General features: G+C 44.1%; 1 protein-coding gene across 1 annotated transcript in view; it reads left to right on the top strand.

Annotated features, from left to right (window-relative positions):
- Positions 1-25,096, top strand: part of itpr1b (inositol 1,4,5-trisphosphate receptor, type 1b) — a 593,020-nt gene that overhangs the window by 132,756 nt on the left and 435,168 nt on the right. Inside the window, exon 4 of the mRNA XM_070894815.1 lies at positions 6,729-6,844. Coding sequence (XP_070750916.1) covers positions 6,729-6,844 — 116 coding nt within the window. The remainder of the gene's footprint in view (positions 1-6,728; positions 6,845-25,096) is intronic.

The raw sequence follows: 25,096 nt of genomic DNA, 5'->3' as shown, positions 1-25,096 counted from the left end.
CCACCAGGCGGGTTAGGCTAACACCCTTATCCTCTTCGACGCCACCCCAAGCACCACAACTACATTTCTTTGCTGTTGATTCAAACTGAATTCAATTGATGTCAAATTTATTTATTTTGTTTTAAAACACTCCTGTGAAGCACCTTGGGATGTTTTACTACGTTAAAGGTGCTATATAAATACAAGTTGTTGTTGATTCAATCCCACTCCTGAACCACTGTCTCTCATTGGAACCAGGCAGTTAGTATTGGTGTCCTGTTTGACCCGAAGCAGAACTCCAAACCCCACTATCTGTCCAGCATTTGCTTCCATCTCTGCAGCGTTGCCCACCTCCACCTCTCGGCAGCAACGCCCACCTCAATCCCTACCTCAGCCCCTCTGCAGCTGACTCCTTAAATGAGTCTTTGTCGTCATCTAACTTGACTGCCCTAATGCTGTCTTCCTTGCTGGCTTTCTTTACTCTCCATGAACTCCAACCCGCTGCCTATATCCTAACAAACACCAGGTCCCACTTGTCCACCACCCATGTTCTTGCTGACCTATGTTGGTTCCCATACATTTAAAATGCGATTGCTCTGTCACTGCTGTAGAAATGCAAATTATTTTTGATGCCCTTGCGAGGAGAAAGCAATGAAATTCATCTTCATTCATTCTCCACTTGCTAATTGTGTATCGACACCAAGATAGAAATCTTGAAAGGTTTTTACCTCCCATAATCCAAAGACAAAATAGTCGGCTCCAAGCTGACACTCCTGGCGATGGAAGATTAGAAACGCATTAACTCTCTAGTAGACTCCTTAGGTCGGCAGTACTCTAAGGCAGTGTTGATGCTTGAGCCGCCAACCTGGCTCATTATTGGGACCTGGAGGAGCAGTCCTGTCACCCTGCTTCAGAAAATGCTGTAAGCTGTAATGCCCTAATGGTGGGAAAGGCCGAGCTGGGTGCATTAAGGGAAATTGCCAATGCATTATGCTGGTTAAAGTCTAGCAGTAGCCCTGCATGTGCTTGAGGATCACTATGCCTTGGCTGTTGTCGACCTGCGTCACAGCTTTCTAGACCTGGGCAAGTGGGGTGTTTCCCTACAGCAACGCAATATGCACTCTACAGAAGGTAAACTGAAGATCTACCAATGTGGATGTCGCAATGGTTTGTTTAGGAGGCTCTTGAGCACATCGATGGGTTTCTGAACGTATCTGACACCAACTGACCGTTTTGTTCACCAGCTGAGCTCCATTGATAAAATAAATTCTACATTCTGTTTCTCTATTGAGTCATGGAACTGAAACCTAAACTTAGTCTAATGATGTCACGCAATAAATTTGCCATTTTGGTAATACAGGTGCAATGTCCAGAATTCGGAACGCCAAAAACCTAAATTGTCCCAAAACCAGACATTTTGCGCATAGCTGATGAAGTCGTTTGGAATCCAGAAATATAGTTCAAAAACCGGACATCTTTGATGCAAAATCCAGCATGGATTCGGTCGAGGATTCCAGATTTCAGACAAGAAAATTAATAGTCTGAAATCTGGAATCCTCAAGCTACTCTGTGCTGGATTTCGTGTTTTGCCAGATTTCGGATCTCGCCGCTCAAAACCCGGCACTGATTCGATCAAAGATTCCGGATTTTGGACATTGTACCTTTCAGTTCCTGTTTTAGTTTGGATTCCAGTGAGCCAGGTCCTGCCATTTGCACTTGCTAAATCTGATTGCCTTTATTCCAGTAAGGGACTTGTAAACTAATATTTCAAGTCTGTCATCAGGTTAATTTTAAGGGAGCTGGGGATTTTTCACTTTCAGTGCTGGGAAACGGCTCATAGATGCAGGTTTCCCAGAATCTGAAAATCAAGAGTCAGAGGGGAGATGAGAGGAATTTCTTTTTTCATACACCAAGTTGTGGTGATCTGGAATACATTGCCTGAAATGCTGGTGGAAGTAGATTCAATAGTAACTTTCAAAAGAGAATTGGGTAACTACTTGAAAAGGAAAAGGTTCAAGGGCTATGGGGAAAGAGCAGAGGAGTGGGACTAATTAGATAGCTCTTTCAAAGAGCTAGCACAGGCACAATGGGCCCAATGGCCTCCATATGTGCCGCAAGATTCTAGGATTAAAATGGTGGTAGTTTAAAAGTGACAATTCTGTTGGGCTACCTTTTGGGGGAGGGGACTGAAGAGAATTTGAGTTGTTGCAACAAGCTGATTGTGGGATCTCTCCTGATGATGTGCAAGTATTGTTTACATGTTTGTTACCCTAGTGGTCTCCCACTCTACACACGTAATCTTGCTGCCCGACTTGGATTGGTTTATTCCGGAGCATAGCCACAGAGGGTGATGGTTTCTGTCGCTTGACATTTGAGGCTCGTGCTCCATTACTTCTGTGTCTGAAGAGGATTGATTGGCGGGTAATGGAGTTTCAGTGGCTGAGACTGGGTGAAGGATTTATTAATGAAGTGACACATTCCAGCAGTCATTCAAAGCGGTTGCTCAGTAATTCCTCCCCCCCTTCCCCCCCCCCCCCCCCCCCACCACGATTAAAACAATTAACGACACTTGACGTAGGTCGCAGTGCACTGCAAGCATGAATCAACCATTCAAACACGTTGGGTTACTCATCAATCTGCTGATCTTCCCACTCACCGCAAGAACAATCAATTTGCACATCATAACTTGTGATGGAAGGCTTGGAATTACATTAGCTGATGTTCAGAAGATTTGCAGCCGTCTGTCTCTTTGCCACTACAGCTGAGACCATGAGGATCTTGCACAATTGGCAGTTGTTTTTGTGTTTCTGTCGCACTCAGTGCTGGGTGAAAGCTCCAACTTTCAGCAGGGTCATCAATAGGAAACGTGTCTAGGTTAAGTTGATCGGGAGAGTTGATAATTAAAAGGAGAAGCCTTGACTTCAAAGGTGAAAACTGATTTGTGGTTTCTGCTTCGCATTCTCCAAGTATGAAATGAGTGGACTTTAAGATTATTGAAACTGACTACTGGACGGTGTGTGGGATCATGAAATGGGGTCATGCTTTCCCACCTTGCTGAGGAGAAACTGTAAACCTAACATTCATGGGAATCGGGGAAAATGGTAAATAAAAGTTCCTTTTTAAGGTCAGAAAGAAACTACAAATGCTGGAAGTCTGAAGTAAAAGCAGAAACTCGAAGTACACTGCACGGACCATGTTGCAGTGTTCAGCTCCATTCATAACACTCTGCTCTAATAGAGCGATCCATGCCAACCAGTAGCAGGATCTGGTCAATATCGAGGTTTGGGTTCACCAGTGGCAGATAGCATTCATGCTGTGCAAGTACTCCGCAATCACTGCTCCAACAAGAGAAATTCAACTCACTGCCTTCAATTACACCACCTTTTCTGAGTCCCCACCACCATCAACATCTTGGGGATGACCAGAAGCTTAACTGACCAGCCATGAGCAACGCTGTACTCGGTCCCTTACCTTTATGTATTAATGATTTAGACTTTAATATAGGGGGCATGATAAAGAAATTTGCAGATGATACAAAAATTGGCCGTGTGGTTGACCGTGAGGAGGAAAGCTTTAGACTGCAGGAAGATATCGATGAACTGGTCAGTTGGGCAGAAAAGTGTCAAATGGAATTCAATCTGGAAAAATGTGAGGGAATGCATTTGAGAAGGGGCAACAAGGCAAGGGAATACACAATAAATGGGAGGATACTGAGAGGGGTGGAGGAACAGAAGGACCTTTGAGTACAGGTACAACGTCTGAAATCCGGAATCCTCAGGACCGAATCCGTTTCGGGTTTCGCTGTATTTCGTACCTCGCTGCCCACAGATCCTCCGTTCCTCGCGCGCTCGCTGAAATGTCAGGATTCTGGACGTTGCACCTGTATATGCCCACAGATCCATAAAGATAGCAGGACAGGTCGATAAGGTAATTAAAAAGGCATATGGAATGCTTTCCTTTATTAGCCGAGGCATGGAATATGCTTGAACTGTGTATAACACTGGTTAGGCTACAGCTTGAGTACTACATACAGTTCTGGTCACCACATTACAGCAAGGATGTGATTGTACTAGAGAGAGAGCAGAGGAGATTTACGAGGATGTTGCCGAGAGGAGGCTGAGGGGAGATTTAATTGAGGGGCCTAGATTGAGTGGGATAGGAAGGACCCATTTCCGTTAGCAGAGGGGTCAATAACTAGGGAGCATAGATTTAAAGTAATTGGTAGAAGGATTAGAGGGGAGATGGGGAAACATTTCTTAACCCAGAGAGTGGTGGGAGTCTGGAACTCACTGTCTGAAAAGGTGGTGGAGGCAGAAACCCTCATTTTTTTTAACAAAGAACTTGGATATGCAGTTAAAGAGCCATAACCTACAGGGCTGCGGAACTAGTGCTGGAAGATGGGATTAAGCTGGTAGCCCTTTTTCAACTGAGGTGGACATGATGGACCGAATAGCCTCCTCCTGCGTCATAATTTTCTATGATTCTATGATCCAGGAGCAGGAAGGATGTTGGACCATCTATGATGAAAGGTTCATCTCTTGATTCCTTAAAACTTCTTCACCATCCACAAGACTCCAGGTAGGACGGTGAAGAAATACTCACCACTCGCCTGGATGGGTGTAGCCACAACAGCACTGGAGGAGTTCGGCACCATCCAGGTCAGAGCAGCTTGTTTGATCGGCATTCCTGGGAGCAGACTCCGGATTCACCCCCCCTCCATCGCCGGTGCACTGTGGCTGTGATATGGACAAGTTACATGAAGAACTGCAGCAACTCACCAAGCGTACTTGAGCAAGACCTCGCTCCTCTGCTACCGAGCTGTAATCTCATGGATCACCATCACCTCCAAGCCTCCCTCCAGCTCTCGCACTGTCCTGACTTGGATATGTCTCACTGTTTCTGTAGCATTGCTGTGTCAATATCCTGGGATTCCCTACCTGATGCCACGACCGTGGGAGCATGGTCATCACAAGGACCACGGTGGCTGAAGGAGTCTGCTCACCACCACTTTCTCAAGGCAACTAGGGATGGCCAATAAATGTGGCTTTACCAGTGCCACCAATCCCCCAAGAAGATTTTTTTTTTAAGTGTATGAGCTAACATCAACCAAGGCAGGAGTGTGGACACGACAATGGGCCTCATCGTTTCTGGGCTAGGAAGAGGAAAATAATGAAGTGACCCCTGCAGGGAGTGCACGTGTGGGACATTGAGTGAGGACAGTGTTGGCTTGGCGGTTGCGGTTTCTGACCAAATAACCTTTTGATGCTCGCTGTCTACGGTTTGTGCATGAAGACAGACCATTGAGGTGCAGCAACTGTGGAAACCGATCCCAGCAAGAGCCAGACATTGCCCCCGATATTTTTTAATAAAGGGGCGTAATGTTTGATGGCTTAAGAAACAGGCCGACCTACTTCCTCACAGATTGTTAGTGTGCACGCTGTCCTCCCCACTTGTTTCCTCGCCATTTGTAATCCCCGCCTCAGTTTCAAAATTCTCATCCTTATTTTCAAATCCCTCCATGGCCTCACCCCTCCCTATCTCTAAAATCTCCTCCAGCCCCACAACCCCTAGAGATATCTGTGCTCCTCTAATTCTACCCTCCTGAGCAACCCTGGTTATAATCGCTCAACCATTGGTGGCCGTGCCTTCTGTTTCCTAGGCCCCAAGCTCTGGAACTCCCTGCCTAAACCTCTCCGCCTCTCTACCTCTCTTTCCTCCTTCAGGACGCTCCTTAAAACATACCTCTTTGACCAAGCTTTTGGTCACCTGCGCTAATTTCTACTTCTGTAGCTCAGTGTCACATTTTCATCGCATAATATTCCTGTGCAGTTCCTTGGGACATTTCACTACGTTAAAGGCGCTATATAAATACCAGTTGTTTGTTGGTGTTGTACTTGTGCATGGGTTCAGGTTTTTATTTTTCCCATCCTGGCATTCGAAAGAAAATGAAGCGAGAAATTAATGGAAGCTAACGGAGGGCTGGTTGCAGGATAAATGGTTCAAAGATACAAGCCTGAGCCTTGAAGACGTGAAGTGGATTGTCACATTATTGTGACCTTACCAAGCTTTGATTTCATTTTTGTAGCTGTGTGAAACTTGGACCAGACGACTTTTCACAAGTTATGTGCTGAGGTTGGACAAGAGTAGCGGGGGTGGCAGATTGATGAAAGGATATTTTATTCTTTCTTTGAACGCAGTCCAAAGCGAATTATTTTTTTCGTTTACAAGAACCTTTCCAACCTGACTGAAGTTGGTTAATGAGCTTTTATAACGGTTTACAAGGGAAGCAATGTTCAGCAAATGCTTTTCATAGCAAATGTCCATCGAGAGTCTGTGTTTTTGTAAGGTAAATTGGGCCAAAAATAAGAATTTCAGAATTCTTGTACTTCTCTAGGTATGAGGTAAATATTTTTTGCACTGGTCTCCCATCGAGGTCAGCTGTTCCGTGGGATTCCCAGTGCTCCCCCTCAAACACACCCCGTGCTGCTTTCTGACCAGTGCACAGCAGTAGTGAGTTGGTGCTCCATTATCCTGGTTTTGGTGGCTATTTCACACTGGCCAGCTGGCGATGTGCAGGCAACAAGTGAAATGTCACCCCGAAATGTGAGATTTCTGCTGGAAAGAGAAATAAATTGCAATTCCTTCTTTAATGGTGCGATAGGTGGGGGGTATTTGATACAATAAAAATGTAGCTATTTTTTTTTCAAGTTTCTGATTATATATAACTTTTTGTTTAAATTTTTCTACAGACTGCCTCTTTAAGCTATGTCCTATGAACCGATATTCCGCTCAAAAACAGTTCTGGAAAGCCGCTAAGCCTGGGGGCAACACTACCACGGATGCAGTGCTGCTGAATAAACTCCATGTAAGTAGAATACACATCAAAATATAATGGCCTTGCCTCTGGAAGTTATGGAACTGATTTAATGTGCCAGCTCCTTCCAGCAACTCGAGTTACAGTGACTCGAGCCTTCCATTTCTGTGGAGTATGTTTAAAGAGATTTCTGTTCAAAGACTTGATAAAAATCTAATCTGATAGTCCCGTGCAGCACTGAAGGAGCGCTACACTGTCTGAGGTGTCTTTCGGATGAGGCATTAAACGTCTGCTCTCAGGTGGACATAAAAGATCTCGTGGCCCTATTTGGAAGAAGAGCAGGGGAGTTATCCTGTGTCTTGGCTAATATTTATCCCTCAACCAACATCACTAAAAGCATTATCTGGTCATTAGCACATTGCTGTTTGTGGGAGCTTGCTGTGCAAATTGGCTGCCGCGTCTCCTACATTACAACAGTGACTATGCTACAAAAATACCTAATCGGCTATGAAGCATTTTGGATCATTCTGAGGTTGTGAAAGACGCTATATAAATGCAACTTCTTTATTTCTAGGCGTCTCTTCCACTCCTCCCCCAATGCACTTTTTTCACGACTCTATGAAAATTCCATCTGGGGCTTACTTGGAGCAAGAGTCACTCCTGCTCCTAAACAAAATGACTCCAGTTGGGGAGGTTACCGATTTCATGATCATTTCTATTCTTAAAAGAGCTTATTGCGCCCAGTTGAGTATCAGGCCAAAATGATGCCAGGTGATTAATAGTTTGTTTTCCAAGGTCTTTGAGAGGCTTCTGTCAGTCCAAAAGTACAATTCAAAAGCAAAATACTGCAGATGCTGGAATCTGGAATAAAAACAGAAAATGCTGGAAATCTCAGCAGGTCAGGCAGCATCTGTGGAGAGGAAGCAGAGTTAACGTTTTGGGTCGATGACCCTTCGTCAGAACTGGAGTGTGTTCTGAAAGAACAGATTCTTAAGAAGCACTGAAAGGGGGAGGGGAAGAAAGAACAAAAGGGAAGGTCTGTGATAGGGTGGAAGACAGGAGAGATTAGAGAGACAAAAGGGATGATGGGCCAAATTGAAATGGGAATGCCAGGAGTTCGAAAAACATTTGTCAAGATAGGGTGTGAATGGTGGGATAATGACCGACTGCCATTAGAAACAAGGAGGAAAATAGAAAGAAACAGTCTCGGGGGGCGGGGTGGGTGGGGGGTAGGGAGGAGGCGGGGGGGGGCGGATGGAGAAAGGAGCCAAAAATTGGCAGTGGTTATGCTGTTAAGCCCCTTTTGGTGCTTGTTAAGAATCTGTTCTTTCCGAACACACACTAGTTCTGACGAAGGGTCATCGACCCGAAAAGTTAACTCTGCTTCCTCTCCACAGATGCTGCCTGACTTGCTGAGATTTCCATCATTTTCTGTTTTTATTTTAAAAGGACTGCAGTTTCATAGAGAAGAATATGCCGAAAGGTCACCAGAGTGATCGCAGTGCTGAGGGCCTCACTTGAGAAGTGGGTCAGAAATGCTCTTCGGCATTAAGCTGCGTGGTGATGAATCTGAAAGCTGGTTTTGAAATGTATGGCTTTTAATAGCTCTGCTACAGTGGCGTGCAGCTGGAACTTGATTGACCACTGTCGGGCAGGGTTGCCAACTCTGGTTGGATGTATTCCTGGACACCTCCTGCCTCCAAACGCCCCGGTCCCAACATTGGTCGCCTGACGAGCCCAGCTTCGCAGTATGTACCACCTTCCCACGCCAACTGGGAAACAAACAAACTCTTCATGACCTGATTGAATGATTGCTGACTGTCAAACAGCTTTTTATCCCCATTTACAACATTTTTATAACTAATTAATAAATAAAAAGTGTTGAAAGAAAATGGGGAAGAAAACACTTTTTTTTTTAAAGCTCTAATGATTTTTCTCTCTGGTTGCTCATAGTTGTGACCTGGAGAGTAATCTTCAATTCCTGGAGGCTCCAGGTTAAACCTGGAGAGTTGGCAACTGTACTGTTGGCACATGACTTGTTCTTTCCAAATCCCTGTGTCAAAAGAATGAGCTGCAGAATGTGAAATTGTGTTTGATAGTTGTAAAGTCCTGTCCCCTCAGTACAGATTCACATGAGGCATGGTAGTGAAGCCAAGGTCACTCTGGACCTGCACCTTTATTTCACAGCTCTGGAATGCTGCACTTGCCTGAGACCTGTCCTTATATACCTGTCTCTTGCAAGTGCACCCCTGGTGGTAAGGTATGCTGGTGGTTACAGGTCATATCTTATTACAGTCATGTATAGCATGTTAGGATACAGTTATATATAAAAATGTAAGATACATGACATTGGTATTATGTTTGTTGTGTATATTTGAATCATTGCCTCTAGTTCTCAAGCCATGAGGCCATTAAAATGGCCACTGACTGATTTTTGGACACTTAAGGGAATTGTGGGATAGTGCGGGAAAGTGGAGCTGAGGTAGAAGATCAGCCATGATCTTGCTAAATGCTCCGAAGATAAGAAATAGGAACAGGAGCAGGTTCTGTGTGGCCAATTCTTGTTCATATTTCTTATGTTCTTATGATGTAGATTATTCTTCTATACAGAAAATATTTTGCAAACCAATTATTCCTTCTAAAGTCAATGAAATCAAGTATTTCTTTTTGCTATCATTTTATTGCATGAAAATTTGCTTGAGACAGATCAACAAACATGGCCCTTGTACATGTTGAACCTCCCTTATTCGGAACCCTCGGGACCTGGCCTGTTCTGGATAAGGGATTTTTCCAGACGAGGGGTGGTCACGTTAAATTGGATGGTACAGATACTGAGCAAGGGGATATTGGGGCTGGCTGGCTTGGGGCTGGGAGTGTGGCAGAGAGATCATGGGGCTGGGGGTGGGGGGGGGGGGGGGGGGTGAATCACTGGGTTAGGCCAGTGATTGCGGCAGTCGGCAGTGAGGAAGGACTTCAATTTGTTCATGTCGGAGTTCTGCACATGTGCCATCCGGTGGCTGGGAATGGTTCTGGATGAGGTGTGGTTCCGGATAAGGGAGTTCTGGATAAGGGAGGTTCAACCTGTACTAGGAACTTGTATTTTGTAATACGCTGCAGGTTATCAACTCCATTTTGTGGTGTATATATGCATGTCGGAGGGGGAGTTGGGCTATGTGAACAAATTTGCCTTCCCAAGGAATCTCTGTAAACCGACACCATACCACTCTGATGCATGATAATATTGCACTGTGCCATTAGACCACTCTATACCACTTGGTTCTCTTGGCTATGGACACGTGTTTTAACACATGTACAGGAGTCTAAATCACCATCATCTAGGTGGTCCCTTGTATCAAGGATGACCCGCTTCCACGCCAAAAAGGGATGAGTTCACAGGTGTTTCAATGAAGGACTGAAAATTCCAGGTCCTGAATTACATGTCGAAGGGTGGAAGATGCCTGTGCGTGGATTGTTTAATAACTTCTGTACGAGTCCTCCATGTGAGAGAATCTGATGCATTTTCTTCTGAAAAGTGACTTAAATGTCATATCGAAGACGATCAGTAGTTTTTGATGCAAGTTTTACTCCATAGAGCTCAGCTTCTAGTTGTTGGAAATTCTGCTCCTGTTCAGGTGCATTGTAGCTTTGCTTTGGCAAGCAGGTCTCTGGTGACTGATGTTTGCTAACCCTAATGTAAGACTTCAGAAAGTAGATTTCAATTTTGTGATTCAGTGGAAGCAGGGAAACCATTTTAAAAATATCAGTTGATGACCTGCAGATTAAAAAAATATGTCTGTCATTCTATCTGTGCCTCTGCTTGCACCCCACCCTCTATCTTCTCTCTCTCTCTCTCTCTCTCTCTCTCTCTCCCACCCCCCACTATCTCTACGTACTCAGTTTTGATCTGCATGTCTCTCCTTTTTGTCTCCTTTCACACAAAGACCTGAAGGGCAGACCTTAGTTGCAAAGATTGTCTTTCTTGCATGGTGCAAAGCTACATCTGCCTTGGGCATCTCTGTAATCTACTTCACAAGGATATAACCACCACAGAAAGAACTTCTATCGAATTATAGACCAGGATGTTTCTCTCCACCATTCTGGGAGTATCTCTCAATCCCACCTCCAACACCATCTGATTGGAATCTGATCTGACTGATCACTGCCAAGCACATGACGATCAGCAACTAATCAGAACAGTGTATCTATGATACTCGTGAACCAATCAGCTCTTGGGAAAACAGACATAAAGAATGTGAAAAACACAATTTTATGAGCATTTGAATGGTTTTAGGTGTGAAAACCCATAAGGATTACTTGGAACAGTATGTATCAATTTGATGTATGTCGTTTTTAAACCTGACTGTCATTATACACTCATCCCATACATAAACATCATTGGTCTAATAGAACCACTCCAAGTGACAAGTGTTGCCAACTCCGATTGGAGTTGTGACCACGTGATGTCAGATCATGTGACATTGGATCACATGAATTCTAAAACTATTCTATTTACCTTCGAAAGACTGGGTCCTTTGCAGTTGCTACTTTTGCTCGTGGTTTCATGTCAGCAGCTGTTGTGTGAGAACTTCCAAGAACCAGGCGGCCACCCATGAGCAGGAGAAGAGGGGAAACGGAGGGCAGGGAAATCATTTACAGAGGGTAAATTGAAGGTGGGAGGAACTTTGATGCCATGAGTAACTGATGGGAACTGACTGAAATTGTATTGAAAACTAATAGTGATAATGGTAACACTGATTCCTCTCAATCGGCAACAATACAGTAACTTACTGATGGTCTATATATAACTGGTAGTAATAGGTGTAGCCCCGATATCCAACCTGTAAATAGCAGTAATCCAAAAGCCGCTGAAACCATAGCCAGAAATCCCCTCCACTGCACAAGGTGTGGTCAGGCTCCGAGTAATGTCAACCCCACTGTCTCAGAAATCATGAGTCGTACTCTTATAAATCATGAGATTTGCTAAGAAATCATGAGTTGTTGTGTTACCTTGACCCGACACTTCGCTGACCTTTGCTCCCAGATAGAAAGGCATTCCATGACCTTTTCTTCCAGACAGTCACTAAAGACGGCTGTCACAATGAAAGTTGGCATTTTTCCCCTGCAAAATCTTCCTCCACAACCATTCCACACTAAATGCTTTAGGTACACAAGAGACCAGCTCAGTCATCCACTTGTTCAACACCAGCTAACTGTCAAGTGGTACACTAGATTGAACTAATTCTCCTTTTCAACTTCACTTACCACCTTGCATAGCTCATTTTAGGGACCAGTCCCTCCGCGATACTCTGGTCCATTCCGCAGTCACCCCCAGCTCTCCCTCCCCTTCCCGTGCAAGTGCAGGAGACGCAACACCTGCCCTTTTACCTCCTCCTTCCCACTATCCAGGGCCCCAAATATTCCTTCCAGTTGAAACAGCGATTTACTTGTACTGCTTTCAATTTAGTATAGTGTATTTGCTGCTCACGATGTGGTCTCCTGCACATTGGGGAGACCAAGCATAGATTGGGTGACTGCTTTGTGGAGCACCTCCGTTCAGTCCGCAAGCGTGACCCTGAGCTTCCGGTCGTCTGTCACTTTAATTCCTCGTTCCATTCCCACTCTGACCACTCTGCCCTCGGCCTCCTACACTGTTCCAACGAAGCTCAACGCAAGCTCAAGGAACAGCACATCATCTTTCGTTGAGGCACTTAACAGTCTTCTGGACTCAACATCGAGTGCAACAGTTTCAGAGCAAAACCGCTGCCAATCTTTGGCTCCCCGCCCCGCGCCCCCCCCCCCCCCTCTCAGAGCCTGATTCTTTTTTTCTCCTTGTCTCTAATGGCAGCTCGTCATTATCCCGTCATTCGCACCTATCTTGACTAATGTTTTTCTAACTCCTGGCATTGCCATTTGAATTTGGCCCATCATCCCTTTTGTCTCTCTAATCTCTCCTGTCTTCCACCCTATCACAGACCTTCCCTTTTGTTCTTCCCCTCCCCCTTTCAGTGCTTCTTAAGAATCTGTTCTTTCCGAATACACTCCAGTTCTGACGAAGGGTCATCGACCCAAAATGTTAACTCTGCTTCCTCTCTACAGATGCTGAGATTTCCAGCATTTTCTGTTTTTATTTCAGATTCCAGCATCCGCAATATTTTGCTTTTGTATTAGTTGTTCCAATGTGGTTTACAGGAGATCTGGTAATGGTGTACAGGAACCAAGAGAGAGATCCATAGTATGTGATCAAAGGCATGTTCATAGAAACATAGAAACATATAAAATAGGTGCAGGAGTAGGCCATTCGGCCCTTCTAGCCTGCACTGCCATTCAAGGAGTTCATGGCTGAACATGCAACTTCAGTACCCCATTCCTGCTTTCTCGCCCTACCCCTTGATCCCCCTAGTAGTAAGGACTTCATCTAACTCCTTTTTGAATATATTTAGTGAATTGGCCTCAACAACTTTCTGTGGTAGAGAATTCCACAGGTTCACCACTCTCTGGGTGAAGAAGTTTCTCCTCATCTCGGTCCTAAATGGCTTACCCCTTATCCTTAGACTGTGACCCCTGGTTCTGGACTTCCCCAACGTTGGGAACATTCTTCCTGCATCTAACCTGTCTAAACCCATCAGAATTTTAAATGTTTCTATGAGGTCCCCTCTCATTCTTCTGAACTCCAGTGAATACAAGCCCAGTTGATCCAGTCTTTCTTGATAGGTCAGTCCTGCCATCCCGGGAATGAGTCTGGTGAACCTTCGCTGCACTCGCTCAATAGCAAGAATGTTCTTCCTCAAGTTAGGAGACCAAAACTGTACACAATACTCCCAGGTGTGGCCTCACCAAGGCCATGTAAAACTGTAGCAACACCTCCCTGCCCCTGTACTCAAATCCCCTCGCTATGAAGGCCAACATGCCATTTGCTTTCTTAACCGCCTGCTGTACCTGCATGCCAACCTTCAATGACTGATGTACCATGACACCCAGGTCTCGTTGCACCTCCCCTTTTCCTAATCTGTCACCATTCAGATAATAGTCTGTCTCTCTGTTTTTACCACCAAAGTGGATAACCTCACATTTATCCACATTATACTTCATCTGCCATGCATTTGCCCACTCACCTAACCTATCCAAGTCACTCTGCAGCCTCATAGCATCCTCCTCGCAGCTCACACTGCCACCCAACTTAGTGTCATCCGCAAATTTGGAGATACTACATTTAATCCCCTCGTCTAAATCATTAATGTACATTGTAAACAGCTGGGGCCCCAGCACAGAACCTTGCGGTACCCCACTAGTCACTGCCTGCCATTCTGAAAAGTACCCATTTACTCCTACTCTTTGCTTCCTGTCTGACAACCAGTTCTCAATCCACGTCAACACATTACCCCCAATACCATGTGCTTTAACTTTGCACATTAATCTCTTGTGTGGGACCTTGTCGAAAGCCTTCTGAAAGTCCAAATATACCACATCAACTGGTTCTCCCTCGTCCACTCTACTGGAAACATCCTCAAAAAATTCCAGAAGATTTGTCAAGCATGATTTCCCTTTCACAAATCCATGCTGACTTGGACCTATCATGTCACCTCTTTCCAAATGCGCTGCTATGACATCCTTAATAATTGATTCCATCATTTTACCCACTACTGAGGTCAGGCTGACCGGTCTATAATTCCCTGTTTTCTCTCTCCCTCCTTTTTTTAAAAAGTGGGGTTACATTGGCTACCCTCCACTCCATAGGAACTGATCCAGAGTTTATGGAATGTTGGAAAATGACTGTCAATGCATCTGCTATTTCCAAGGCCACCTCCTTAAGTACTCTGGGATGCAGTCCATCAGGCCCTGGGGATTTATCGGCCTTCAATCCCATCAATTTCCCCAACACAATTTCCCTCAGTTCCTCCTCCTTACTAGACCCTCTGACCTCTTTTTTTATATCTGGAAGGTTGTTTGTGTCCTTCTTAATGAATACCGAACCAAAGTACTTGTTCAATTGGTCTGCCATTTCTTTGTTCCCCGTTATGACTTCCCCTGATTCTGACTGCAGGGAACCTACGTTTGTCTTTACTAACCTTTTTCTCTTTACATATCTATGGAAACTTTTGCAATCCGTCTTAATGTTCCCTGCAAGCAAGTGCTGGGTTGAGGCTTATGAAAGTACATTAATGGGCTATGAGGGAGAAGAGTTAAGGGAGAGAGTCACAGAGAGCAGCGCATGGTGACTGACTGTTCTGCAATCGATGGTAGTGCAGAATGGGGCGATACAAAGCAAACGAAAGTGAGAAGAGCAGAAGATGGATTATGGAAGGAAGATTTGTTGGAGATCGCAGAGGTAGCGAGAAACAAAGCCATTGGATGTGCTGTAGGTTAGGGAGCCAAAGCAGGTCGACAAGAGCAGAAGTAAATGCATCCTTAACTAGGGTAACACAACCCTGACAAAATAACATTTTATGTAATTCTTAAGACTAGAAATGGCAAATTAAAATAACACAATCATTTAAAAAAAATATATAACAAAACAATGTATAGTGCTCCTTTAAAATCCTGAGGCTGATGCTTAAATTGTTTTTAAAAGGCCGAAAGTCTCCGCATACCAGAACGGAAACAATTACTTTTGACAAACTGGAGCCTACCCGCTCTGGCTTGGCAGGAATGCGCTTCTGTCCATTACTTACTGCTATCAACTTTAAAATGCTCCTGTTTGGCTTCAATGTCCGCCCCTTCGTCGGTGATGAGTTTCTCGAGCTTGGTCACCGTGTTTTTGGGAAGTTTGGAAAGTTCAGCGGGATCCAGAAGCTGCTGCAACACAGCCGCTGCCAAGTCCCATCTGCGTCTGCAGCACCCAGCGTCCTCCAACGTAATGAGGCGCTTGTTAAACACGCACATGTGACGAGCCGTGCAGCGCCCTCTGGGAGTTGGCGTCCTGTGTCGGTTTAGTTTCCTGTATTTAAAGAGAATAAACTACATCTCCCAGCATGCCCAGTGAGTTGGACTCCTCCGCATAGCGTGTAGTGGAGCGCGCACTTCCGGTTTGCTCAGTGTGTCAATAATATTGCAGAATTTTCATTACAAATCAAGTGTCACAATTGGCATTACTGGGCTCCCAAGTTGACGCCTCGTTTAATCGGCCTCATCTCTCTCCCTATCTCCTTGGACTGCAGTTCCCTGTGAAGGCGACAACTCTGAACTGGGAACCTCAGTGGCAAAATGGTTATCTTACTGAACGAGGCCTGGATTAATAATCCGGTAAAATGAGAGTTCAGATCCCTCCCAGCCAGTATGAGAAATTGAATTCATTTTTTTTTAAAATCTGGAAATAAAAAGCAGATATCAAAAAGAAAAAGTTACCACAAAGCTGTTGGATTGTTATGCAGGGAAGGAAGCCCGTCGTCCTTACCTGATCTGGCCTACATGTGACTCTAATGTGGTTCACTGCTCCCTGATGTGGCCTCGCACGCCACTGCGTTGTATTAAACCACTACAACAGCAGCAATTCATGAGGAGGGCTCGCCATCACCGGGCAACTGGGGATGGACAATAAATGCAGGCCTTGCCAATGATGATCACATCCCAAGAATGATTAAAAAAACACATAAACTGTCCTTAATCAATGTATCAGATGTCATTTTTTTCAGAACTTTAAAAAACGTTTCAACTAACTTGATTGAGTTTTTTGATTGTGTGATTGGTTGATGTGGTACACACTGACTTCCAAAAGGTGTTTGATAGGCTGCCTCATAATAAGGCTTGCCAGCAAAGTTAAAACCCAGGGAATAAAAGGGTCAGTGGCAGTATAGATATAAAATTGGCTAAGTGACAGGAATCAGCGAGTAGTGGTGAACAGTTGTTTATTGGACTGGAGGAAGGTATACAGTGATATTCTCCAGGGGTCGGTCCTCGGACCACTGCTTTTCTTGATATATATTAATGACTTCGACTTTGGTGTACGGGGCACAATTTCAAAATTTGCAGATGATACAAAACTGGGAAGTATAGTGAACATTGAGGAGGATAGTGATGGACTTCAAGAGGACATGGACAGGCTGGTGGAATAGGCGGACGCATGTCAGATGAAATTTAACGCAGAAAGTGATGCATTTTGGTAGAAAGTACGAAGAGAGGCAATATAAACTGGTACATTTCTAAAGGGGGGAATGTGCAGCATGAACAGGAAGGTGGAAGGGCAGGTTGAGAAAGTCATTAAAGCTTACGGGATCCTGGGCTTCATAAACAAAGGCATAGAGTACAAAAGCAAGGAAGTTGTGATGAATCTTTATAAAATACTGGTTCGGCCTTAACTGGAGTATTGTGTCCAATTCTGGGCACCGCACTGTAAGAAGGATGTGAAGGCCTTGAAGAGGGTGCAGAAAAGATTTACGAGACTGATTCCAGGAATGAGGAACTTCAGTTATGTGGATAGACTGGAGAAGCTGGCGTTCTCCTTAGAGAAGGGAAGGTTGGGAGGAGATTTGATAGAGGTGTTTAAAATCATGAGGGGTCTGGACAGAGTAGATAGAGAGAAACTGTTCCCATGGCAGAAGGTTCAAGAACCAGAGAATACAGACTTGAGGTGATTGGCAGAAGAACCAAAGGCGACATGAGAAAAATCTTTTTTGCACAGAGTGGTTAGAATCTGAAATGCACTGCCCGAAAGAGTGGTAGAGGCCGATTCAATTGTGGCTTTCAAAAGGGAATAGTATCTGAAGGAAATAAATTTGCAGGGCTACGGGGGAGTGGGACTAGCTGAAGTGCTTTTGCAGAGAACCAGCACAGGCTCGATGGGCCGAATGGCTTTCTTCTGTGATGTACCATTTATGATTCTCTGATTCTAAATAAAATATGTTACGAACATAAGAAATAGGAGCAGGAATAGGCCATTTGGCCCCTCGAGCCTGCTCCGCCATTCAATAAGATCATGGCTGATCTGGGCCGCCCCGACCTATGTGAGAACACCACCACAGGTTGGGGCTATAAATAGAGCTGGAGCGCCGGGGGCTCTGGGACATCGTGGGCGAAAGTGCAGCGAATGAGGGTACGGGGCCCAGAAGAGGCGAGGGCCCAGGGGCAGTAGGGGCCTGCCCACACTGCGTTACGTGTTCGCAATAGGTCCGTGCAGCAGAGCTGGTCTCCAGATAGTCTTGGTTAACCCTTGCCACTGGATAAAGGCCTAGCTCTGTCGAGCCCGTGTGGTGGCTGATGTGCAACGGTCACCACACGTTAAAAAAATTCACGCACAGGCATCTTCCACCCCCTCAATTGGAATTCAGGACTGGAACATCGAGTCCTTCATTGAAACATCTGTGAACTCTTGTGGAAGCAAGTCATTCTCGTTCAAGGGACTGCCTGTGATGGCTGATCTGATCATGGACTCAGCTCTACTTCCCTGCCCCCTCCCCAGAACCCTTTACTTGCTTATCGCTCAAAAATCTGTCTCTCTCTGCCTTAAATATATTCAATGACCCAGCCTCCACAGCTCTCTTGGGCGGAGAATTCTATACGTTTACAACCCTCAGAAGAAATTTCTCCTCATCTCAGTTTTAAATGGGCGGCCCCTTATTCTAAGACTATGTCCCCTCGTTTTAGTTTTCCCCATTGAGTGTAAATAGCCTCTCTGCATCCACCTTATCGAGCCCACTCATTATCTTATATGTTTTGATAAGATCACCTCTCATTCATCTGAACTCCAATGTGTATAGGCCCAAACTACTCAACCTATCCTCATAAGTCAACCCCCTCATCTCTGGAATTAACTTAGTGAACCTTCTCTGAACAGCTTTCAATGCAAATATACCCTTCCTTAAATATGGAGACCAAAACTGTATGCATTACTCCAGGTGTGGCCTCACCAATACCCTGTACAGGCGTAGCAGGACTTCTCTGCTTTTATACTCTATCCCCCATGCAATAAAGACCAACATTCCATTTGTCTTCCTGATTACTTGCTGTACTTGCATGCTAACTTTGTGTTTCATGCACAAGGACCCCCCAGGTCTCTCTGTACTGCAGCACTTTGCAATTTTTCTCCGTTGAAATTATAATTTGCTTTTCTGTTATTTCTGCCAAAGTGGATAACCTCACATTTTCCCACATTATACTCCATCTGCCAAATTTTTGCCCACTCACTTAGCCTGTCTGTATCCCTTTGCAGAGTTTTTGTGTCCTTCTCACAACTTGCTTTCCCACCCATCTTTGTATCATCAGCAAACTTCGCTACATTACACTTGGTCCCTTCATCCAAGTCATTAATATAGATTGTAAATAGTTGAGGACCCAGCACCGATCCCTGCAGCAACCCACTAGTTACTGTTTGCCAACCGGAAAATTATCCTTTTATCCCGACTCTGTTTTCTGTTAGTTAACCAATCCTCTATCCATGCTAATATATTATCCCCAACCCAGTCAGCTTTTATCTTGTGCAGTAACCTCTTTTGTGGCTTCTGGAAATTCAAATACACCACATCCACTGGTTCCCCTTTATCCACCCTGCTTGTTATTTCCTCAAAGAACTCCAGCAAATTTGTCAATGGCTTTCATAAAACCATGCTGACTCTGTTTGATTGCATTATGCTTTTCCAAATGTCCTGCTACTGCTTCCTTAATAATGGACTTCAGCATTTTCACAACAACAGATGTTAGGCTAACTGGTCTTAAGTTTCCTGTTTTTTGTCTGCCTCCTTTTTTAAATAGGGGCATTACATTTGCGATTTTCCAATCTTCTGGGACCTCCATAGAATCCAGTGAATTTTGGTAGATTATAACCAATGCATCCACTATCTCTGTAGCCACTTCTCTTAAGACCCTAGAATGTAAGGCATCAAGTCCAGGGGACTTGTCTGCCTTTAGTCCCATTATTTTACCTAGTACTACTTCATTAGTGATAGTGATTTGTATTAAGTTCCTCCCTACCTATGGCCCCTTGATTATCCACTATTGAATGTTTTTAGTGTCTTCTACCATGAAAACCAATGCAAAATATTTGTTCAACGTCTCTGCCATTTCCCTGTTCTCCATTATTAATTTCCCAGTCTCATCCTCCAGGGGACCAACATTTACTTTAGCCACTCTTTTCCTTTTTATGTAACTGTAGAAATTCTTACTATCTTTTTATTTTTCGTGCTAGTTTACTTTCATAATCTATTTTCCCTCTCTTTATCATTTTTATAGTCGTTCTCTGCTGGCTTTAAAAAAAGTTTCCAAATCCTCTGGCCTCCCACTCGTCTTGGTCACATTGTATGCCTATGTTTTCAATTTGATACTCTCCCTTATTTCCTTAGTTAGTCACGGATGGTTATCTCTTCTCTTGCAGTCTTTCCTTCTCATTGGGATATATTTTTGTTGCAAGTTATGAAATATCTCCTTAAATGTCTGCCACTGCTCATCAACCATCCCATTCTTTAGTCTATTTTTCCAGTCCACTTAAGCCAACTCTGCCTTCATACCTTTGTAGTCTCCTTGATTTATGCTTATGACCCTGGTTTGAGAACCAACTTTCTCACCCTCCAACTGAGCTTGAAATTCAACCATGTTATGGTCACTCATTCCTGGAGGATCCTTTACTAGGAGATCATTTATTAATCCTGTCTCATTACACAGCACGAGATCAACCTGCTCCCTGGTTGGTTCTGTTCTGTTCTGTTCAAGGAAACTATCCCGGATACACCCTATGCACTCCTCCTCAAGGCTACCCTGGCCAATTTGCTTTGTCCAATCAATATGAAGGTTAAAATCACCCATGATTATTGCTGTTCCTTTATTACAAGCCTCCATTATTTCTTGATTTATACTCCGTCCAACAATATAGCTACTGTTAGGGGGCTATAGACTACGCCCACCAGCGATTTTTTTTTTTTTTTTTTCTCCCCCCCCCCCCCTCCCCCCGTTCATTATTCCTTATCTCCATCCAAACTGATTCAACATTGTGATCCTCTGAGCCAATATCATTTCTCAGTAATGCACTGATCCCATCCTTTATTAACAGTGCTACCCCACCTCCTTTTCCTTTCTGTCTGTCCTTCCAAATTGTCAAATACCCCTGAATATTTAATTGCCAGTCCTGGTCACCTTGCAACCACGTCTCTGTAATGGCTATCAGATCATATCTATTTGTGCTGTCAGGGCAAGGCAAAAAACAAAAAGGGCCACATTACAGCAAAATTCTAAAGGGGCAAAGTGTGTTTAAAAAAGACAAGCCGGAAGGCTCTGTGCCTCAATGCGAGGAGTATTCGGAATAAGGTGGATGAATTAACTGCGCAGATAGCAGTTAATGGATACGATGTGATTGGCATCACGGAGACATGGCTCCAGTGGGGCCAAGGCTGGGAACTCAACATCCAAGAGTATTCAGCATTTAGGAAGGAAAAGGAGGCGGGGTGGCGTTGTTGGTTAAAGATGAAATCAATGCAATTGTAAGGAAGGACATTAGCCTGGATGATGTGGAAGCGATATGGGTGGAGCTGCAGAATTCCAAAGGACAGAAAACGGTAGTGGGTGATGTGTATAGACCACCAAATAGTCGTAGTGAGGTTGGGGACAGCATCAAACAAGAAATAAGGGATGTGTGCAATAAAGGTACAGCAGTAATCATGGGCGACTTTAATCTGCACATTGATTGGACTAACCTAACTGGTAGCAATGCGGTGGAGGAGGATTTCCTGGAGTGCATTAGGGATGGTTTTCTAGACCAATATATCGAGGAACCAACCAGGGAGCTGGCCATCCTAGACTGGGTATTGTGTAATGAGAAGGGACTAATTAGCAATCTTGTTGTGGGAGGCCCCTTGGGGAAAAGTGACCATAATATGGTAGAATTCCTTATTAAGATGGAGAGTGACAAAGTTAATTCGGAAACTAGGGTCCTGAACTTAAGGAAAGGTAAATTCGACGGTATGAGGCGTGAATTGGCTAGAATATACTGGCAAACGATACTAAAAGGGTTGACGGTGGATAAGCAATGGCAAACATTTAAAGATCACATGGATGAACTTCAGCAATAGTACATCCCTGTCTGGAGTAAAAATAAAACTGTGAGGTGGCTCAACCGTGGCTAACAAAAGAAATTAAGGAGAGTGTTAAAGACAAGGAAGAGGCATTTAAATTGGCTAGAAAAAGCAACAAACCTGAGGACTGGGAGAAATTTAGAATTCAACAGAGGAGGACTAAGGGTTTAATTAAGAGGGGGAAAATAGAGTACGAGAGGAAGCTTGCAGGGAATATAAAAATTGACTGCAAAAGCTTCTATAAATATGTGAAGAGAAAAAGATTAGTAAAGACAAACGTAGGTCCCTTGCAGTTCGATTCAGGTGAAATTATAATGGGGAACAAAGAAATGGCAGACCAATTGAACCAATACTTCGGTTCTGTCTTCACGAAGGAAGATACAAATAACCTTCCGAAGGTACTAGGGAACAGTAGGTCTAGTGAGAATGAGGAGCTGAAGGATCTGCTTATTAGGTGGGAAATTGTGTTCGGGAAATTGATGGGATTGCAGGCCGATAAATCCCCGGGGCCTGATAGTCTGCATCCCAGAGTGCTCAAGCAAGTGGCCCTCGAAATAATGGATGCATTGGTCGTCATTTTCCAACAGTCTATCGACTCTGGATCAGTTCCCATGGACTGGAGGGTAGCTAATGTAACACCACTTTTTAAAAAAGGAGGGAGAGAGAAAACGGGTAATTATAGACTGGTTAGCCTGACATCAATAGTGGGGAAAATGTTGGAATCGATCATGGAGGACGAAATAGCAGCGCATTTGGAAAGCGATGACCGGATCGGATCAAGTCAGCATGGATTTGTGAAAAGGAAATCATGTTTGATGAATCTTCTGGATTGTTTTGAGGATGTAACTAGCAGAGTGGACAAGGGAGAACCAGTGGATGTGGTGTATTTGGACTTTCAGAAGGCTTTTGACAAGGTCCCGCACAAGAGATTGTTGTGCAAAATCAAAGCACATGGTATTGGTGGTAATATACTGATGTGGATAGGGTACTGGTTAGCAGAGAGTCGGGATAAATGGGTCCTTTTCAGAATGGCAGGCAGTGACCAGTGGAGTGCTGCAGGGCTCAGTGCTGGGACCCCAGCTCTTTACAATATACATTAATGATTTGGATGAAGGAATAGAGTGTAATATCTCCAAGTCTGCGGATGACACTAAACTGGGTGGCGGTGTGAGCTGTGAGGAGGACGCTAAGAGGATGCAGGGTGACTTGGACAGGTTAGGTGAGTGGGCAAATGCATGGCAGATGCAGTATAATGTGGATAAATGTGAGGTTATCCATTTTGGGGGAAAAAACACGAAGGCAGAATATTATCTGAATGGCGGCAGACTAGGAAAAGGGGAGGTGCAACGAGACCTGGGTGTCATGATTCATCAGTCACTGAAAGTGGGCACGCAGGTACAGCAGGCGGTAAAGAAGGTAAATGGTATGTTGGCCTTCATAACTAGGGGATTTGAATATAGAAGCAGGGCGGTCTTACTGCAGTTGTACAGGGCCTTAGTGAGGCCTCACCTGGAATATTGTGTTCAGTTTTGATCTCCTAGTCTGAGGAAGGACGTTCTTGCTATTGAGGGAGTGCAGCGAAGGTTCACCAGACTGATTCCAGGGATGGCTGGGCTGTCATATGAGGAGAGACTGGATCAACAGGGCCTTTATTCACTGGAGTTTAGAAGGATGAGCGGGGATCTGATAGAAACAGAAAAGATTCTGACGGGACTGGACAGGTTAGATGCGGGAAGAATGTTCCCGATGTTGGGGAAGTCCAGAACCAGGGGACATAGTCTTAGGATAAGGGGTAGGCCATTTCGGACTACGATGAGTAGTAACGTCTTTACTCAGAGAGTTGTTAACCTGTGGAATTCCCTGCTGCAGAGAGTTGTTGATGCCAGTTCATTGGATATATTCAAGAGGGAGTTAGATATGGCTCTTACGGTTAAGGGGATCAAGGGGTATGAAGAGAAAGCAGGAAAGGGGTACTGAAGGAATGATCAGCCATGATCTTATTGAATGGCTGTGCAGGCTCGAAGGGCCGAATGGCCTACTCCACCTATTTTCTATGTTTCTATGTCAGCTTATCTATTTTATTACGAATGCTACGTGCATTTAGACAAAGAGCTTTTAAATTTGTTTTTTTAACCATTTTTCCTGCTTGTTTACTCTGTCCTTCAAACTCACTTTCTACATTTTTGCTTTCTAATTCCAGCTTTACTCCCCTCCCTACTGAATCTATGTTCTAGACTTTTTAGCCAGAAAATGGAATTCTATCTGTAAAAGAAAAATCCATTAGTTTGAAACATCCAAACAAACCTGCAAGACACTTTCACTGGGTTTGTCCAAAAGTGCCTCTATTAGTACCATTCTGGTTAACTCTTGGCAGAGAGAGTGCTATTTTGCAATTTAAAAAAAAAAAAAGTTCTTTGCTGTTTATTAAATTGAGGTTGTGTCCCTACTTAGATTAACAATAAAATAGTTTGCTTTTGCGGATTAAGATAGTTTTCTGAAGATTTTCTTGTCTGTTCAGGGTTGATGGGTGGAGACTTGGTTCCTCCAGTTAAATGAGAGGGGAAGAAATAGAGATCTCTATAACATGATATTACCTGTGATATAGTTTGGGAACACAGGAGCCAGGAGCAGGCCATTCAGTCCCTCGAGCCTATTTGGCAATTCAATTCGATCTGTCGCTCCACTCCATTTACTCGCCTTTGCTCGATATCCCTTGATCTTTTTACCTAACAACAACAATTCAATCTCAGTCTTGAAAATCTCAATTGAGCCAGCATCCACTGCCTTTTGTGAGAGTGAGTTCAAGATTTCCACTACTCTTTGTGGAAAATGTACTTCCTGATTTCGTTCCGAACTGCTCTAATTTTAAGATTGCACCACCTTGTTCTGTATTCCCCGACCAGAGGAATAGTTTCTCTGTATTTACGCTATAGAATCTCAACCATCTTAAACACCTCGATTAGATCACCCTTCAACTTTCTAAACTTGAAGTTTCAGTTGGAGATTGGACATGTTGGTGCTTTTAGAATGTTCCAAGAAAATCATCAAGTTTTGATTATAAGCAGATTTTTATTGAGGGGGTGTATGAGTCAGATGATTTTATTACTGTCTGTGACCTGCTGACAACAGAACTCCTCCGATCTGTCGAAAATGAAATATTTGCTATAACTGGTAAAGCTGAAGACCGAAATGAAAACTGGTGACTTTCTTGACTAGAGGGCTATAAGGTTCCAGTCGCACAGTGCAAATCTGCTCGGTGTGTTTTTAATTGGCGGGTTTGTATTGCATATCATTAACTTTCAGATCTAGTTCA

Source organism: Pristiophorus japonicus, chromosome 12, assembly GCF_044704955.1.
Source record: "Pristiophorus japonicus isolate sPriJap1 chromosome 12, sPriJap1.hap1, whole genome shotgun sequence".
Lineage (NCBI taxonomy): Eukaryota > Metazoa > Chordata > Chondrichthyes > Pristiophoridae > Pristiophorus > Pristiophorus japonicus.
This window is presented reverse-complemented; position numbering and strand designations above follow the sequence as displayed.